Here is a 20,057-nt window from a genome sequence, read left to right as displayed (position 1 = left end):
TTATTGATCACATTAATATGCAATGATTATTTTCTCAGGGTGAATTTGTTGTCTAAACACTGGTTTGAAGTTGTGTAATTAAAAAAAATAAGTACGACTTTGAAGAAAACTCCAGTAAAGAGATTTGACATTTTGAGAAACATATTTTTGAAAACAGCTCTAAGTGAAGTGTTTGTTACTCAGCACTTCAATGGAGGACGTTTCAAAATGAATTATGGTTTTAAGCCGCTGCTGAATGTTTATTCGCAGCAAACGCATGTAGCAGTCAAAAAAGAAGGAAAAAACACCAAGAGAAAAAAGTGAAAGAAAAACAATGATGCATCATTTATCAAGGATGGGATTTTTTTCTTCTCTTCAAAATGAAGCGGTTTTATTCTTGAAGGAAAAGTCACTTGACAATAAAGTTCATGTGTTGTCAAGTGACTGTGGGCAGTTCAAAGAGGTGAGGAACATGAATAACTGTCAGTGAGAACAATACAGACTCACATGTTCAATGTTATTGCACCGAATCCCACACCACCCACACAATAAAGATATTTTCATTTGAACTATATGTGAATCAAAATGTCCTTTACTTCTTATTCTTTATAACTAAAATCACGTCAGGAAGTTTGTATGGGCTGTTTGCTTGGCCTGCAGTGATGCTCCAGAGCTACGACAGAATTAGTCCTTGTCATTAGCGAGTCATCCTTAAAAGGTTCTACAATATACTGTCAGTTTTTATTGTTTCTGTGCCGGACGTTCTGTGCAGAGCTTTTTATGAACAGTCTAAGTGAAGTTAGAAAAACTGTGTTCATCCTACCTGGTTTGTCTGCAGTGAAGATTGTACAGATTGTCAAATGTTTCTAATTAAATGAAACAGAATATTCAGATCCAAGTTCATAACTTTTAGAGTCAGGGGTCTGATTCCATTTAGAAATAAATATAAGCTATTTATCTGTTTAGTTAAATAATGAGTGTATTTGTATGATCTTAATGTCAACAGAGCAAAATAAAACAGGAAGAATACATTTTATTTTTACCTCCACTATAGGGCAAATTTTTTCATCCGTTTTATTTTGTTATTTTGAAGGATTATGCTAAAACTCATTGCATGAAAAGATATCTATGAAATTAAGTGGAAGGATGTGAGGTATGGGCAAAGGACAAAACACATATTTTGGTGCAGATCAGGATCGGGGTGAATTTCTATTTCACTTTCTTTTACATTGCGAGTTTTTGTGGATTTCTAAAGAAATAATGCCTTTATGAAAAATAATGTGGACATGTATAGTGAGTTCTACTCAGTGACATTCTCGTTGCTTAAAATAATCAAGTCACAGTAGTTGTGTAAAGCAAAGTACAGATTTTGTATTTCAGCACTAAAATACAATGATGTTAACAACATGTCGACTTTATCCTTTTCAGTTCAAACGTTCTTAAAATGTGGATAATAATACAAGCTGCGTATTAGATGTATTTTGAATCATTTCAATGAACCTTGGAAGTCAGCCATGGTTAACTGTTTTTCCTTGTGCTTTCCCTACTGTGATATTTTAAAATGTCTTCTACATAAAAAGGCTTATTCACATCTGAAATTTCCTCACGTGACTGTTTTATTCAGCCTTCTTTCATAAGTACGACTTAAATAAATCCATTGTTGACACAGATACTTTACATGAACCTGTCTGATCATTTTTCGAGTGATTACATGTGGAACAACTTTGACTTGGCTGCTATGTGACACTGCGTCTCGAATATCGTGGCTGTATCTTCCAGGCAGAGAGAGAAAGAGAGATGAAAATGAAAAAGAAAAAGAAGAAAAAAAAGGTTATGGTCAGAATTACTGTGAGCCCACTGGATGGAGCTGCAACGACACTCGGCAACAGAGAAACCCACTTTAACTAGAACAAACCAGAAGATTGAAGAACAAACCGAGACAAGTTAAACACAGCCGCCATGCACCGTTTCCATATCTCATGCTACATCTGTCTTTTAAGTGACTACTGTTAGTGCAAAAGTTAAATAAATGTGTGTGTGTGTGTGTGTGTGTGTGTGTGTGTGTGTGTGTGTGTGTGTGTGTGTGTGTGTGTGTGTGTGTGTGTGTGTGTGTGTGTGTGTGTGTGTGTGTGTGTGTGTTATCCTGACCTGAGCAAGATCAAGCCTCAACTTAAATAATTATATTAGTCACATTTTACTTTTCTTTTTTTTTTCTGGCTGCAGTATTAACAGATTGAGCTGATTCTTTTCCACTAATGACTCCAAATTGATGGGACATTACGCTGCAACAGGACAGAAAATATTGTGTTTTTTATCAACTGATAACTGACTTGGATTAGAACAACACAAGCCAAAACATTGAACTGAATATAAACTGCTAATGACTGCAACATAAACGGCTGAACGCGACGTGAACTTAATGCTCTTCTATTTTTCTTTCTTTCCTCAATTTTCCAAAGTTTCATTTCTTGACACTCTCCACCTCTTCTGCTGAAAAAAAAAAAGAAATCTTGAGTGTTGACCCAGACTTAAAATGTTAGTTTTAATATAGTTTTGCACTGTTGATGACTCCAGATACATTTATGAGCATTAGCCAACAAAGCAAACCCAAGTCTAGCCCAAACAAACTGGGATGAAAGGCGTCCTTTGATCCGCTGCCGACCGTAGTGACTTCAGCACTTCAGCTCAATTGTTTTCAGCTGAGGTTTCTCTGGGTGGCTTCACTTCAAGCTCCAAACTGAAGCTGCCGGAACAGAACCCCGAAAGAAAAAAAGAACTCTCAGCTAAACCAAACACAAGACAGTTATTTTCAGAGCTGTTGCAAGTAGCTCCTCGAGGTATTGTGATACAGTTACAACGACTAAACGCTCCGGCTCCGTGTCTTTGAGCTAAATATTCACTGTCTTCTCAGGCCTATAAGCTCTGTCGTGTCATTTCACACCACTGCCAGATTTGCGTTAAGGCTGCGACAGCTCACATTCCGTCTGATCATAGTTGTGTGTGACATTTCAAAGAGGATTATGAGAATGAAATGTGATAAAAACTATTTCCACGTGACCCCTGAGCACTTGACCGCTGATGAGCTGTAGCGCAGCAGCATACCACCGCGGCTCAGACCTCTGGGACTCGCATGTTTTGTAGAATGGGACATTTTCCGGAGATCAAAACAGTCACTGTTACAGTTTAGTAGGTACTCATTGAACTCCATCCCATAATACAGAGCATGTCAGTTGTTTTATAATAAATGTTTCAACGAATTCGGGCTCAGCTGCACACTTCTCTTAAAACAACAAGGAAATTCAGACACAAGAAAAAGTGAAGCTCATTAACGATTATCCAGATGTAAATTTAATAGTGAGCACAGCTGTCCACTAATTTCCACACACACACACACACACACACACTTTCCTCCCCCTCTCTATTAATATATTATTGTGTATTGGTTACCTGTGGCCAACATAAATAGCTTTATGTGCCTGAACATGTTGACAAAGCAGCCATGGCTCATTGGTGTTTGATGGATGGCCGAGTGTGCCTTTGCTAATTATTAGTACACATAAAAGGATGCTGTTATTTCCAGAGCCGGCCCAGCAGGCCCCAGCCGGAGGGGTCACTGGGTAAATACGGAGCCATCAGTCTGCGACTATATCACTCAATCTTGATGTATGAGCAAAGAGGTACAAATTAAACGCGCGGCGACCTTCTAGGGGGTACCGCACTCAACAGGACGCCATTTGGACTAATTCCTGTATGGGGTTCAGACAATAGGCCACTATTCCACATGGTCTAATTACTCTGTGTACACACATCTGGAATTAAGGTCCCGGGGGAAGCTGATATACTTATAAAAAGGCAGACCCATGATTTGAGCATTTTAGATGTGCAAAATTGAGGATGTGTGGGTCGGACAAATGGAGGGAGAGAGCAATAATCCATAAAAGTGTGTGTGTGTGTGTGTCGTGGGGAGTCTGAATTCCAATGCAGACGCTGATGAACACATGGCCACTCCTGACCTTCACACATCATCTGCTCAAAGTTAATCAACGCCGTTGGAGCAAGGAGGAAAAGATCCCGTCTGAGCTCAGAGCACATTACAAGTCACGTGTCCACTATCCCACACGTCTCTCGTTTGCTGTCTATTTCCCTACGCTGCACTTCCAGGCTCCGGTTACAGCCATCTTGCTTCTATTTGACGACGTCCCAGCGCCGCTTTTTCCACGCACAAACGCTATCTATGTCATTTTGACGATCACAGGCAGAGAGTCGTCCCCGGCACGAGGCTCCACGCTCGTGGGGGTGCATCTGGGTTTTATAGCAGCTCAATTTTCTCTGTCGCTGTGAGGCTCATATTGGATGTGATGAGCTGGGCCGGCTAACGCGGAGTCTGTGTGAATGCCAACTTTTGAACGATATTGATATTGATCCACAGGTTGAGACAGTTGATGAGCATCAGCTCCAACACGGTGTGAGGCGTGGAGAGAGCAGGAACGTGCATGAGGGTCGAGAATATTTGAGATGTTAAAGGAGAGGGGATCATCTGGAGACTTGTTGCCATCTTTAAAATGTGATCAGTTGTGTCTTTAATTTATGATTTTGTCTTTTTTGTGTTCTTGTACACAAAGTACGTTGCTGAGTGAAACCGGATGTTTCTTGTGCAGTTTAACAAGTCAAATTTTAAAGCTTGAGTACAAATATTTATAACTTTATTGATAGTTTACTTGTACAAGATGTACATTCATAATTTGTGAATCAAACGGGGGAAAAAAACAAACTGTACGATGATTCATGTTTAGGCATGCTTGCATATGAAATGATGAATCATTTAAATGGGTACAACAAATTCCATGGAGTATTATTAAATTCAACCATCCCTGAAATGTTTGTAAACTTGGACACGCTACATTTTTTTAGGCAAACAATGCACTACAGCCACACCTCCTAATTCAAACACTTAAAAAAAAAGGAAAAAAACATACAAAAATAAATGCAAAGCCATGTAAAAATGTACACTTGTAGTTCAACTATTTCATCTTTCATAAACCTTTTTGACAAAATAATAAATAAAACACCCATATGTTTAATTTAAAAATGGAGACATAGATAAAACGATTCTAAATGGAGGTCTGTGAACAGAGAGAATCTGGTTTGGAGACTGTTCGAGGTACGCAGGCCGTAAGCGGGTCTGCACGTGTGTCGCCGCTCTGACCGCAGCGTTGAAAAGGTTGTCAAAATAATCTTTGAGTTTTCAAAAACAATCCACATGTCGCGATTTTGTCCGGAGGAATTTGTGAAATACAGTCTGGATTAGGTGGAAATCAACGATGAAATGTCACATATAACATGCAGAATTAAGCGAATCATATTGTAAACAACTGCTTGGTTTTGGATTACAATGCTGATTTGTTGATTCTAGTATGAACATTTTTCCAAAAATCCATCAGTAAGTGGATTTTTTCTCTCGTGTTAGTAGAGTAGCGAAGATCATTTTTTTTAATTCACCCCTTATTTCTGCAGCTTAGAAAAATGTGCTCATGTCTTCCTCAACAAGTGACAACTGTACCTGATGTATACAAAACCGCTTGGATACATAAGAGGGTCGGCGGGATATGGCACCTGGTTTTTCGAGTGACTTTTCTTCAACTCAACAAAATATACACTGCCGTAGAAGAGACTGGTGTGTTTTGGCAAAGAAATTCAAAACTCCAACAGTGCACGGAAAGCAACAGAAAATCATTGGGTCTCTTTATCGTTGAGAGCTAACTCGCTAGCTGTTTTTACTTCTTTTTTTCTTTTTTTTTGCTATTTACAGTATTGCACTTAAACTGCACACCATTGCATTTCAGTTAGACTGATGCTTTCTTCATATTTTCAGAATTTCAAAAGAAAAGAAGAAAAAGATCGCATTTATACCCTTTGTCCAAGATGATGTCCATTTTGCTGATCACATGACGATATCAAATTCCCCTCCCCCCCCTTTTTAATTAGTAAAGTAGTATCTGCTTGTAAGTGCCATTTGTCAACACCCACATACAAGACCCGAAGTGCAAAGGCATATCACCACTTCTTTACCCAGGATACAACACAATAAACAGAAAAAAAGAAGGACAGAGGGAGCACGCTGTGAGGAGAAAAGCAAACCGAACCTCGCCGACACATGCCCGGCGACACAGAGAAAATGTCTCTCCCCTCTGCGGCCAAGGAAAAAGGAGTTGTTGCTTTTTTTTTGCTATAGCACAAGTCCAGAAGAAGAGGGATATCAAACCGTAATGGAGACCTTTCACTTTGTAGATGTGGGGGGGGGGGCTGCCGGCGTGTTGAATGGCAGTGTTAAAAACAGTTGTCGAGCGATTGTGTCAGGTGTGGATGGAGGCCAGTCCCAGAATGGTCCTCCATTAGAGCTCATGCACTCGGCAGCAGCATGGAACACAGTGGTTGGAGACAAATATGGCCTTTTTTTTAAAGTTTTTTTTTCCTTCATTTTTTCTATGGGGGTTGGGGGTGGGGGGGTGTAAAGGTGAGAGCTTGTTCCAATGCTTCGGTGAGGTGGTGTGTGAGTCTGTTTCCCACATGCTCAACCTGTTCGCATTGTCAACAGCCAGCGTCAGCGAGGCTCTGCGTTAGGCCCTGCCGCTGCCTGCCCAGTTTGCTTTGTTCTAACGTCCTCTGGTCTGACGGGCGCCGGCCCGAACCTCAGACCGACATCCACATGTGTTTGTACGGTCCTTGGGATGTGATCTGTGCCTGGAGTGGACTGAGCCACTGGCCCCGCAGAAGTCCTGCCTGTTGGGGCGAAAAGTAAAAGGTGATTTCATTGGTATTTAATTACCGTTCTCTACAAGTGGTTTGTTTTGGCAGCTGGTTTTGTGACAATTTTCTCACTCCCTCCTCCTTTTTTTTATTTTCCTCCTCCACTGTTCTCCCCCCTTTCTCTCCCACACACACTCTCTCTCCCCCTCTCTGTATGTGTTCCTCTCTTTTTCATTCTCACTCAGTGTTTTTGTTTAGTTTAGTTTTAGCTGTGAGTGTCACGGCCCCCCTTTCACAAGCCCAGTCTTGTGTGAGAGGCGATTATGGGCATCAGGCGAGCGGAGGGGCAGCCCGGTGGGGTCAGAGTCCCAGAGCCTCGGTGTGTTTTCTTGCCTTGAGTCGCAGGTCGGCGATGCTCGAGTTCTTGCTGTTGCTTTTGGCAGCCGCCGCCACTGCCGCCGCTGCAGAGGCTGAATCGGCGAGAGATGCGATTGGTAGTCCGAAGGGAGGGGGCGGGAACATCAGGTAGGGAGCGTGAGCGGCCAGGTGAGGGTGCAGGTGGGGGTGTGAGTGGGCGACGCCGTCCAACTGGAGCTGGGCTTGGACCTGCAGGATAGCGAAATATAAAATTAGTCGGCATCGGAGCCTCGGGCCGTGTGTCTGTGTGTGTGTGTGTGTGTGTGAAGAGGGTCTAGGATTCGGGTTTCACATTCTGACACTATTAAATACCCCCTCAGATTTGACCCCCTCAAAGCTGTTGCTTACACTGTGTTTTCTAAGAAAATATTTAAGGGCTGCACTCTCCACTTGAGCCCTTTCTTCATGTCAGCTATTCAAAAAGTTAATGAATCATACACTGCTCTCAGACACCACATCCAATTTAATCATCCAGAATCAAAGTCTTTCTAGGACCCAGAACAGATTTGTTTAATTCAGACTGAGGACGCCGTTATACCCTTGGAAATATGCGAGTCTTGTTATCCTGATTATGTATTCAATTGCATAAATAAACAATTTTGCACTAAAAAGACATTCACATATTTGGAGTTATAAATATTTATCCAGACATATTCCTGAGTCAAGGGAAAAAAAGAAACCATAAGGAGCATAGAATATCAGTTTTCACATTCTTGGCAATTATTTTATAAGAAGTAGGTGAAAATTAAGCATCCGCTCACTTCAGAGGGAGCGAACTGAGCCTGTTGCCATTTCTCATGTGTTTCAAACACCACAGGAAGAAGTGGGAAAACTCAACTATTTCATGCTTTCTTCTCCAACCAAAATAGAATGATATAAAGTCAGAGTTTGAACTTGACAAAAAAATTATTTTTCGCCGCTTTGCTGCCTTTCATATTTGGCCCTAAAAATACTGAGAATGACTGGAGCTGAAGTTGGTTAATGAAAGGGGAAACTCAATAGAACCACAGATTTATCGTTGCTCGGCAGCTCGGCGATCGTATCCAAACAAAACCTCCCGCACACTGCGTCTCCACGAATCTCATTTACCAACAACCAGGTAACAAACTGCAGCTGGGACCGATAATTCCCAGACTTCGGATGAAATCGCAGAAGGACTCGTGGAAAACTGAGACTGGATTTTCTGGAGGAGACGACAGAGACAAATGCAACCCTAACAAAACAGGTGGTGGAGGTTTGACGTGTGTGTTCACTGATATATCTTCACACACACACGTGAATGTACATGTGTCACCCACTCCCGGCTTGCATAAGTATTTTAGCTTATTTTATGTGAGATGATTGTGGCAGTTTTTCTTCCTGGATCCTGAGGATGGATGCAAAGGTTTCCGGCCTCATTTAACCCTCACACCTTGCAATGTCAAGTCATCACCCAACCCCACACCAAGACTGTCCATTCAGTTGTTTTATATGTGTATGCTGCATTGTAAAATAAAAACTGTGCAGCCTGTGTGCACTGCCTGTTTCACCCTCATACAGTGCGCCTCTCTCTCAGTATGCAGGCCTCAAGCCTCCACCCCTGCCAGTGCAGCTCAACGCCAATATCCATAAGAGCCCGACTCCATTCCCCCTGCTTTCATCCTCTCTTTTATGTGCCACGCTGTTGGCTTAATTAGGCCGCTGCTTTTTTCACCGGGGTCAAGCAGACAACAAAGCAGCCAGGACACAGAAGCAGATAGCAGCAGATCAAATGTCCGTCCACCTAGCTCCCCTCTGCCTGCACAGGCCGAGCCTCTCCACGCAGCCACGAGGTGAAAGGTGCACTGAGGTCTGAGCTGCCCCCCCCCCCCCCCCCTCCAACACACATCCCTTCCATCTAATAGCTATACTCGTGGCCTAGATTCATGCGGATGTACAAATATAGAAAAGCCTACTTTGACTCTGAGAATCCCACACGTAGCTCCATTACAGATTCCTCAGTCGCCACCCCTGCATCACAAGATGCTGAGTAATCATCTTTTTTTAATTTTACTGCAACCCTGCCTGCTTCTTTTTGACTTTTCTAAATTTAATTCAACCTGAGCTCGATTTTAATTTTTCAAGCTTCGTCAGCTAATAAGGAGAAGGAGGCCTACCTGCTGGAAGGGCATCCGGAGAGCGCCCATGTTGACGTAGGGTGCTACTCTGCAGGCGTCCAGGTGACTGCCGCCGCCCAGAATAACACCTGGAGAGAAGGGAAAGATGTCTGTCAGACGGCCAGACAGTCGTTGTTATGTGAGATGAGAAAGTCAGAGTTTTTTTTTTTCACGTGCAGTGAAAAAGAAATATTGAAATAGTGTCAAAGAGTTAAAGTAAAATAACCAAAAAAAAAGGAGTATACAAATTAGAAGAAGAGATATTTACCTTTGTGCATCTGATTTTCTTGTTTTCGACATTTCGCTCTTCTGTTCTGAAACCAAACCTGCGAATGAAAAAGTAAATCATATGGTTAAGACAAAGACATCAAAACAAAAATGTATTTTTTATTTTATGTCAGATGTTATTTTAATAAAGTTGCAATATGTAGACAGGCCACTCATTTTAACAAATAAAGGAAAAGCACATCTAGTTTATATCAGTTAAAATGAAATCTTATGTCAGTTGGTAAAAAATAAACTATGAAATACTCCTATAATAAAAACATTTATGGGACACTAATAAGATTTATGGAGGCAAGTGGAAAATAACCCACACTAAAAAAATGATATAGGTGAATAAAAAAAACGTTATAAACTTATTATTGGGCTTCACAGTTCATTATTATGAGAACACAGTGGTTTTATAGGTCATAAAAAACAACTAAGTTCACTGTAAACTCAGCAGTGAATAATCCACCACAGGCTCACAGAGGCTGGGGGAACATTATGGGAATTATACTGTGACATTTGGTTTAAAAGGATATTTTTTTTGAAATGAGAAATAATCCTCGTTAAGCACCCTGCAGTGTGCCGAGTGTCTGTGGAGCTGCAGGCTTCAGGCTCCGGCCTATTGTTAATCATCATCAGCCTAATTTGCCTCCGTGAATAACATTATCCCCCCTCCCTCCTCCCCCCCACCCACCGACCCCGCACTGATTATCATTTACAGATGCGAAATTACACAAAGGGCACAGACTGACGAGGAGGACGAGGATGAAGATAATGAGGAGGAGGAGGATGAGTCAAGGTGCCGTGGAGCCATTTTAAGTTTGCGTGGCGCGACGATCGACGTCGTGTGGATGAGGCAGCAGCAGCAGCAGCAACGCGGTCGATAGCGTTTTCCAATAATGAAAAAGTGAAGTGAAAATAGAAATATATTGTTTCGCTCTTTATAATTAAATCTAAAGATTGTACGTCCACACATTACAGGGACGTTAAAGTAATATGTTCCAGCCTAAGATTTAATAAGCATAAATATATTATACTAATTTAATTAAATTATTATAATTATTATTACTACTATTGTTGTTGTTATCATTATGATTAGTGTTGTTGTTGTCATCATTACAGTGGTTGTTATTATGATAGTGGCCCACACTGCATTGTGATGGATGTGTTGGGGCGCTGAGCTGTGAGCTGCTCAGCGGTTAAATGATGGTAGAAAAGGTGTTTATGAAAATCCCAGGTGATTTTGCATAGACGCACAGTAAACCCCTCAGATAAATCAAGGCTAATATTAGACGGGCACCGAGATCAATTCCAATTACGCGCCAGTATGTTAAGCAAAGTGAACTACACTGGTTCAGACAGTTATTTCTTCATTAAGGACCACTCAATGATGCGCTTCACAAATACCCTAATCTCATTTCCTTTTTGATTTTTTATTAGAGACAGTGAATAATGACATTTAATTTAGCAGCGCGCCAGAAACCCAAAGATATTAGTCCTAACCGAATTACTGCCTGCTCCTCACCAAGCTCTCATAACTTTCAATTAGATTCATTGACAGCTGCTCGGAGCGCAGGTTCTCATGGCTGCAATTCACTCGAACACACAGGGAGTGTGTGTGTGTGCGAGCGAGTGTGAGGAGGGAGCGTGTCCCCAAAAGTGTCCAAAACATGGAGGGTTTTAAAAAAATGCTTTATTTTCCAATAAGAGACGAACGACGTCTCCTGTGCGTCCAAATCCACTTTACGCACAGGAAACGCAAACTTGGGCTCTTTACCAAGCAAATTTACACCATCAATTATTTTTAATTCACACTTTATTAGTGATAACTGCAAGTGTGGCCCTGCAAGTCCGACCGTGTTTGACTCAAACCGGTAGTCGACGGGCTTATAAAGCTCCGTGATGGCTTTTTATTCATCCGATTAGATGGTGAACAGCAGCGAGAGTTGGGCCAGAATCGAGTTATTTCTAATGTGTTTTTATGGCGACACTACATCAAGCCTATGGCAGATATTACAAAGAAAATGAGGAGGGATACGAGTTGACATAAGAGCGCGTCCCCTGAAGCAGCCATTCAGGCTCTTCATTCATTTTAATCATTGCTGGGGATTTTTTTCTTCCTCACTGCTCCTCATCCTCCTCTTCCTCCTCCAAGGATCGTAGGAGTGGAGGCTGCAGGCCTGCTGATGGACGCCCTTACATCCCGGGTGATTTACAGCAGATTACACTTGTTTGATATCTATAATAACAAACCACTGCCTTTATAAATACTGAATTTCTGTTTCTGTTTTTTTTTTTTGCTATTTAGCTCCTTGTTAATTACATCACAGGAAACACATGCTGGACAAATATGGTTAAATATTCAGCCTAAATTTGAATTATTTGAATCCCAAAGCATCCAGTCAATGATTTGCAGAATTTTACACAAATGTCAGAGTAGCAGAGTTAAAAGTCTCTGCAGGAATATTGTAAAAAATATTTCAGACTTGGAGCTTTTGTGGGGAACAGAGGCTGCGTCATTAATCTCAGAGGTCTGTGGGGTCAACCAGCCTGGAGACTGATGGGCTTTTAATTTTATTGCATGTTGCAGGACACGTGGTGTATTGACATCACAGAAGATACAGGAGAAAAACGCTGCACTATTTTGTTTTGTAATTTTTAACACATTTTATAATTATTGAAACAAGACCTGAGGCTCACCCATTATTTCGTTTTGTAGCATTTTTTGCAAGGTTGAAAACATGATCAACATGAACTCGAACCCGGCTAACTGAATTATTTAGAATGAAAGAGGAGAGAAAAATGGCAACAAACTTCCCCTCTAGCCTTTTCTTTTTACAACATTAATTATTATACGGGTAAATAAGTTTAAGAGGAAACCATGGAATTTATTGTTTCCCATATGGGGAGCAATATTTTGATTTCTTCTCAATTGTTTTGGAACGATGGCTGTATTTTGGGCGGTAGAATAAAATGTGATCATGAATACAACGCCTAGAACATCTCACTCACATATTGTAAGAAATATATCAGCCAATGCATCGTCTTACAATAATATCCCTCAAAGCAGCAATACCACTGTCTCTAGTGGAGCAGGAGGCTGTGATCGCTGCAGATGAACGTGGTTTCCTGTGTTGTGGCTCGGTCTGCACCTCCGTGTTTTAACAGACACATGGGACAGATAGAAAAAAGGGGGAAGCATCAGGCCGAGGGGTCCTCACCTGCACCCGGGCCTCGGACAGCCCCAGCCGCTGACTCAGCTCCTCTCTCATGAACGCGTCCGGGTAGTGCGTCTCGTCGAAGAGCCGCTCCAGCTCGTTCAGCTGCTCCAGGGTGAAGTTCGTGCGACTCCTCCGCTGCTTCAGTTTGCCTTGTGCGTCCTCGTCCTCCGACTTCACGTCCTCCTTCTTCTCCTTGCACTCGTATATCCCTGTTACGCGACCAAGGGGTTAAGGGGGGAAGAGGGGAAGAGGAGAGGACGCGTTCAGTACTGGACATTACAGCCTCCTGAGGGAGACGCGTAAATGCGCACTCATCACCGGCCTTTCTCTTACTGTTACGCACACATAGCTTACAGAACTGGCCCCCCATAGCCAACATTGGGCCCCCTGCTTTAGGCATGGTTGGCTGTAACACACACACACACACACATATACATATACACTCTAATTCTTCCAGAGAGGGCCCTGTGGCTGCACATTTCCAGCCTCCATAAGTCAGTGAGCTGTGTCAGTGCAGTTGTAAAGGTAAATCAGTCAATACATGCCATGTCACATTAATAAGCCATTTAAAGTCCAGACTGAAGCTGAGAAAGATTTAGGCCCATTACCTGCGTCAGTGAAACACAAGAGGAGTTACTCCAGACTATAAATAAAAAATATGTGGAGCAATTTATTCTTTTTTTTTCATTTAAACTTTAAATACTCGTGTTTTTTGTAGGTTGTCAGTATATAGGCTTTATTGTATTTTAATTGGACTATATACTGCACCATTAGCTGTTATGTGTGTCGTTATTATTAGTAACAGACTTGTCAACTGCTGCAATTACTTCAATGTTCTTGTCGCGTTTTGTTGTTTGTAGTTTGTTGACGTGAAAGTGTGTTTTTTTTTCCCCCACAGCTGAGAAACATTTGATTTTATATAAATATCAAATGAAGCACACACACTCACACACACATTCACACTCTCTCACACACACTCACTCACTCAAGCACACAGAGCGAAGCAGACTTCCTCTCTGTGGTCTGGATTTAATGAAAAAGTAAAAGGGAAGAATAGAGAGAAGTGCAGAGACTTATTTGCACTTCTGCTACATGATAAATATAGAAACAAGTTAAAGAACACTTACTAAATGTCTGAAAGTCTCTTCACTGCACATCGGCCTGTCTAACTGTCTCAATGCACTTAAATATTTCATAAATGTGAGGGGTTTTTAAAGGTGAATCCATTTTTCATTTGTTTAGTGGCAGGTTGATCAAATTATAAATAGCTGAAATTAGATTTTGGGTACATATTGTAATAAATATTGCACGTCATAAAAAAGGGAAACTACAACAAAACAGCATTGCAGTTATACTTTTAAATAAAGCCACATTTAATATAGAGGCTTTGTTAAATACTAACAGAGAAACAAGTTAAGTAAATTGGAAATGTTGAGGGTTTATTTTGGATTATTGACAGATGTTTATTTGTTTTGGCAAACAATGTTAAATTTGTCATTACATAAGGTTAAATATAATTTATAAACACCACGGAAAAAACGGGTAATAATTATTTTGTTAGAATTATAAGAAAAACCAGGGTATTTTTTTTTTTCGTTTGACCCGAGGCTGAATGTCTGAAAACAATCCTCAAATAGTTAAAACGACGGTCAGACCATGGGCCCGCCTCCTGCTCTGTGAAAATAACGGTTTTAATAAAGAGAATAATACGTAAACTTTATCCGTGTGCGAAGTGAAGGCGCACGACGGTGGAATTAAAAACCGTTTTTACGCACGGATTCGCAATGGGTTGTAAAAGAACGAAAAGAAACCGCCTCGCTGCCGATTCTAGACAACTGAACTTGAGACATTTTCCCCGACACAATCGGTTTGTTCAAATGACAAAAAAAACAAAACCAGATCTTACCATCTGTCCCTCTGGAAACATTAAAGTCCTTGAGCTTCTCCTTCTCCAGCTCGACGTGGTCCTTGAACAGATGCACCGGGCAGTGGGTGCCCTCCGCTAGGTCCTGCAGGTTTGTCTCCGGGCTGCCCAGCTCCCTCGCCCGGTTCAAGCCGCTCTCCAAAACTTCCCTGTACGTGATACTCTCTTTGGTGCTCTCCTTGGTCTTCTGATCGAACGACTTCGACACGAATGCCGTGAGCTCTTCCATGGTGGCTGCCGTCGCTCAGGATATAGTGGGGTCCTGGTCAGGGAAGAAGGGGAGAAATCCACCGTGGACCGCCAGGAATCGAACAAGGCACCGGTCTCTCTGTCTCTGTCTCCTGTCTCTGTGCGCACACGCCACCACACACCACACCAGCGGAACACACCACTGCTCCCGGGAACGTAGCGCTGTGTGTGTGTGTGTGTGTTTTTTTTGGGGGGGGGTGGGGGGTGCTGAGGCTGGCAGCAGCAGCAGCGGCAGATAGGAAAGGGGTGGAGAGGAGGTGAGATCACTCCTGCTGTTGTGACTGTGTATTTGAGAGCTCACTATTTATACACGGCCACCTCAGCCCGGCCCCCCCCCCCACCCCTACCCCACCCACCCACCCCCCTCTTTCTCTCCGATCTGTGTCTTGAGCAATTACAGGCCGCCTCGACTTTGCAGAATTCAACTTTCAGCAGCTTCTTTTTTTTTTTCTTCTTCTTCTTCCTCCTTCTCTCTCTCTCTCTTTCTCCTTCTTCCTCCACAAATCAATGACGGAGCTGATGGATGCGGTTAATTGAATTACGGGGTCATTAAAAATGCCCACGGTGGATCGGCCCCATGCGTGGAGGCTGTGTATGGCTGCTGGCCTCTGCGTGTCTAATTAATTCGACGAAAAATTTAATTAACGCGATTATGGGAGGTATAAATGTTTGTGAGGGGGAGGGAGGTGGGGGTTGTTCCGTCACTTGATTTCTTTTTTTTTTTTTTTTTTTGCGTTTGTTGAGTTGGCAAATTAGTTTGAAAGATATATAATCTGAGCAGAACTCCACCTATAACCTGTGGTGCGTCAGCTGATGGGATTTATATAGTCTCTTTATGTGGGGTCTGCATGGTGCGGATTTAAAATAATGTCAGAGCTTAAAAGTGATAAATTAATTTTAAATTATTTTTTTAAGAGACATACGTTCGGCTCTGTTAATTTTAGAAAAAAATATTAGGCCTCAAACTTTTATTTCCCCCCTAATTTTACTGCAGGAGAATTCACGTTTTTATTGTGTGAAGTTATTTACCAGCTGCAAACAAGTGCATTACCAGGACTGTAGATCAAAATGAAAAGAGAGAGAGAAGCCAACGATCCACACGCAACACATATTTAATTACGGGATAATGTTGTAATTAATATTTGGCTGCTTGTAAACTCGCCTCCCATCTGAGTATTCACTCGTGATCCTCTGTGGTTTACGGTTACAAATATGGGCTGCGAATCAATAGGAATCAGCAGTGGGGAAAAAAAAAAAGATGTTCCCTCTATTTACAGGCTTTTCATGGGAATAAGTGAGCCCATAATGGCTTAACGTTATCTAAGTCGTTCATCAGTCCAGCACACAAACACAAAAGGCCGGGAGAGGAGTGGGATCCCCTGGGTGCGCCGCCCAGAGCGGCCCGCCACTGTGAAAGTCTCATATCTCAGCTCCATAATGACTCGGTTTGATGTCTCTCCATTTATCAGCGCGCCGGCTCCACATCAGTGCGCCTGACGCACACGTCGAGGTCTCTCCCTGGTGCCATGAACTGCGCCTTTTGTTGTTAATAGACCTAAATCCTCTTTAAGACGCAAATCTGCGCTCCCAGTCGCGTGCCCCGTTGTACCATCCCACAATAAAGTGGCGTTTACAAAAAAGGCGCTTCTTAATGTGCGTGCGTGCGTGTGTGTTTGTGTGTGTGTGTGTGTGCGTGTGAAACGAAATAATTCACCAACAGGGGCTTCCTTAAAAAATCAAAAAAATCAAGGTGTTATAAGATATTTACGCACAGGGGGTTCAGAGTGGGCCAAATGAACTGTGAAAGATGTAAAAGATAACAGATGGGATATTTCTGTTCACTGGTCATTTTAATGCGTAATGTAATGTAATATAGAGTGGATGAGACCACGTGCACGTACATACAAAATCTAAAAAAATGTCAGCCAATCAGTGGGAATGAAGATGCAACTATATTTATTGTTAAGATTAAAAATGTCCACAGCAAAATAATGAAGGAAATCATAAAGACGTACAGGCAGTGTGTGTTTATTATGGCGATCACAGTGGTAGGTTAATTAATCAGTGTTTATGTTTTTGTTTATAAAGGCAATAATTGTATCCATTTTACTCTGTTTTTCAGGACATCACACAGCAGATGCAGTATAAGAGCAGAGCTTCTCCATAAAGATTAAAAATCTCGACGCGTGTAATCTCGTTGACTGGAGGCTGGTGTTGTCCAATGAGCGGCCGCCTGCAGGACTACAGAGTGGATCCAGGAGGGAAGCTCCTCGCTGTCGCTTCACTTCCAGTGGCCACAAACTCTTAAAGGGGCCTCCATCATATTTCCACCGCGCGTTCATTTCCCCCCCACGAACCCAGCGCCCCGCCTTTCCTGCTGCACGTGAACAATTACAACACACACACACACACACACACACGTCGTGTTATTTTTGAATTATTCACTAACTTATTTATCATCAGTGTTACGGTTGTTATTCTATCCAGTGTGGACGACCACAGCACAAAGTGTGTGGTGTCAGCTCCATAGATATGTGGCCTGAGAGTACACTAGTAATCACTACAGCTATCATTTTTATTCTTATTAATAGTCACAATATTATTATTTATAATAATAACATTATTATTATTATTCAGAACGAGTGTTGTTGTTTTTTTCTTCATTGTATTCAAATTGTAAAAGTTAAATGTATTTCCTATAAAAAAAAATCAGGGCAAATGTCATTTTTTTGAATTTTCTAATTTAAATGTTTTTTATTCATCACTGTTGATCTTAGTCCCAGTCTACATTATAAGTCACCTTATAATATTAATTATATATATTTATATATATATATATATATAACATTTTACATTTAATATTTTCATTTAGGCTACTTAGATCCATTGTACAGAGATAGATAGATAGATAGATAGATAGATAGATAGATAGATAGATAGATAGATAGATAGATAGATAGATAGATAGATAGATAGATAGATAGATAGATAGATAGATAGATAGATAGATAGATAGATAGATAGATAGATAGATAGATAGATAGATAGATAGATAGATAGATAGCTAGATAGATAGATAGAAAGAAAGAAAGATAGATAGATATTCCTCTGTTAAGTAAGGTTTTACGCAAACAACACAAAAAAATAAGTAAAGTAAAAAAATATGTAAAATATAATATCAAAACTACAACCTATAAAGAATTAAAAAAAAATGTATATATAGATATAGATATATAAGAATATATGTATATGTGTATATATTTAAGTATATTTGTATATATGTATAAGTGTGTATATGTGTATATATTTAAGTATATTTGTATATATGTATATATATATTTAATTGATCAGTCCAGTCTTTGTCACCTAATTTGTCTTTGAAAATACAGTGTTGAATCCTCCTCACGTGTTCCTCTGTAGGTACCAGTGAAATATAGTCGTCACCGAGTTGCAGCGGGTGCCAAGCACCCAAGCACTTTCTTTTACTGTCCACAAAGCTACTCATGTCGTGATCGTCCATTTACTGCTCATTAGCCAGCTGAGGAATTCCTCCTCTACCTGCTAGTGATGGCTTTGGAACATTATCAAGACATCAGCAGACTTAAATGAGTCTGTGCCGGCTGGATGAGAGCAGAGAGAGAGAGGGGGAGAGAGAGAGAGGGAGAGGGAGGGAGAGGGAGGGAGGGAGAGGGAGAGGGAGACAGAGAGAGAGAGGGAGGGAGGTAGGAGGAGGGAGAAAGAGACAGTGTGGAAGAGTGGGAGAGAGGAAGTGGGGGACGTACTGGAGCAATGCAAAGCAGTCAACAGAGTGGGGTTGTGTTGCTCTTCCTGACTGAACATCACGATTTACACTGAAGGTTTAATATCATTAATGAGCTGTAGGCCTATGAGTGTGAATACTGAGAGATGAGGGTGAAGATACACAGGAAGAGTCTGAGCCTGGACACAAGACCTCACTCCAACAAATACCACAACGCTGGTTCGACCTGTTCCCTTTTCCAGACTAATCCCTCATGTGAGACCGGGAAGGATCATCCCAAATACAGGTCTCAGCTTCTGGAAGATTGCCAACATTTCTCCCTCTCTCTTTTTTTCCACTCATGAGGGAAGTTATTGACTAAATGGTTTACTAACTCCAAATATGGGAATTAAAAACAAAGACAGAGTGAGAGTACAAACTTCTCTCTGCGAGTAAAAGAGACAGAAAGATATCAGAATATGTTTCTAACGCGCACCAGTGCTCATCTCTCTGCACCACACTTCACTAGAATCATAATGGATGACAGATGTGATTGTCTAAATGTTTTACTCGCCCCCGAGACAGTGAAGGAGTGAGTTTTGAGAATTCAACTTAAAAAGCAACTACTGCACCTCCGTCTTCTAATATCATTTCCATGACCATAAAAGCTTATTTTCTTAGAGCGGCGCTTATCTCCAAATATCATCATCTCATTCTATAGGGAACAGTGGAGCAGCAGTAAAATGCAATAAAGCGGTGCACTTGAATCTGATTCAGCTTCGCCGAGATGCTGTACAGATGTGGTGCCGAGCAGAAAGCGGAAAATTGGATTCTTCCCCCCTGGTACGGAAAAAAATTGAAACCTTTTTCTTTGTGAGGAAGAGGAGGATTATGACTCACAGTCGCGTTAATGATGGCGGCTGTGTGTTTGTTTATTAGAGTCCTCTGGCTTGTCTGTGGGGTGCAGGGACCTCTTGGTTTGTTGCATTGTCTGGTGCCTTCATTTACGTCCTCCTTCCAGAGCTGCAGCGGTCCACAGAGACTTCAGGCTGCTCTGCGCTCAAAAGACTCGTCTGCCATCTAAATGAGGCTTTCAGGGCAAGAAAATAAGAAAGAAAAGAAAGAAAAAAAAATTCAACATGAAAATACCACAATGTGCTGAACATTAGCTCGCACTCAACTGGGATGTTTTGGGAATATGTTGGTTCTCCGCTCTGGAGTGTTATTATTTTTCCCTGTGTATTCTCTAACTGCGATCTACCCACAGGGCACCGGGGGCCTCTTGTTGAAGAAAGAGAAAAAGGCATGAAATTGACATTATACCCTTAAATGCAGAGCAGATTTGCAGGGAAAACACAGTAATCCACTGACAATGC

The 20,057-nt window shown here is 41.5% G+C and overlaps 1 protein-coding gene and 1 long non-coding RNA gene across 3 annotated transcripts in view; both read right to left on the bottom strand.

Moving 5' to 3' along the window:
- Positions 1-6,606: 6,606 nt before the first annotated feature.
- shox (shox homeobox) lies at positions 6,607-15,209 on the bottom strand. Of its 2 annotated transcripts, none has more exons than XM_061088693.1 (6): positions 14,676-15,209; positions 12,770-12,978; positions 9,547-9,604; positions 9,279-9,388; positions 7,120-7,332; positions 6,607-6,759 (listed from the first exon to the last, which is right to left on the bottom strand). In XM_061088693.1, exons 1-6 carry the CDS (start codon positions 14,920-14,922, stop codon positions 6,670-6,672), a joined length of 927 nt encoding a protein of 308 aa, XP_060944676.1. In that variant the 5' UTR covers positions 14,923-15,209; the 3' UTR covers positions 6,607-6,669. The 2 variants fall into 2 exon arrangements, with proteins under 2 accessions (XP_060944676.1, XP_060944677.1); XM_061088694.1 differs by having other exon boundaries at positions 9,279-9,367.
- A 3,453-nt stretch (positions 15,210-18,662) lies between these two features.
- Positions 18,663-20,057, bottom strand: part of LOC133021964 (uncharacterized) — a 94,185-nt gene continuing 92,790 nt past the window's right edge. The window contains exon 4 of the long non-coding RNA XR_009682993.1: positions 18,663-19,771. This is a non-coding gene — a long non-coding RNA (uncharacterized LOC133021964). The remainder of the gene's footprint in view (positions 19,772-20,057) is intronic.

This window comes from Limanda limanda, chromosome 16 (assembly GCF_963576545.1).
Source record: "Limanda limanda chromosome 16, fLimLim1.1, whole genome shotgun sequence".
NCBI classification, from domain to species: Eukaryota; Metazoa; Chordata; class Actinopteri; order Pleuronectiformes; family Pleuronectidae; genus Limanda; species Limanda limanda.
This window is presented reverse-complemented; position numbering and strand designations above follow the sequence as displayed.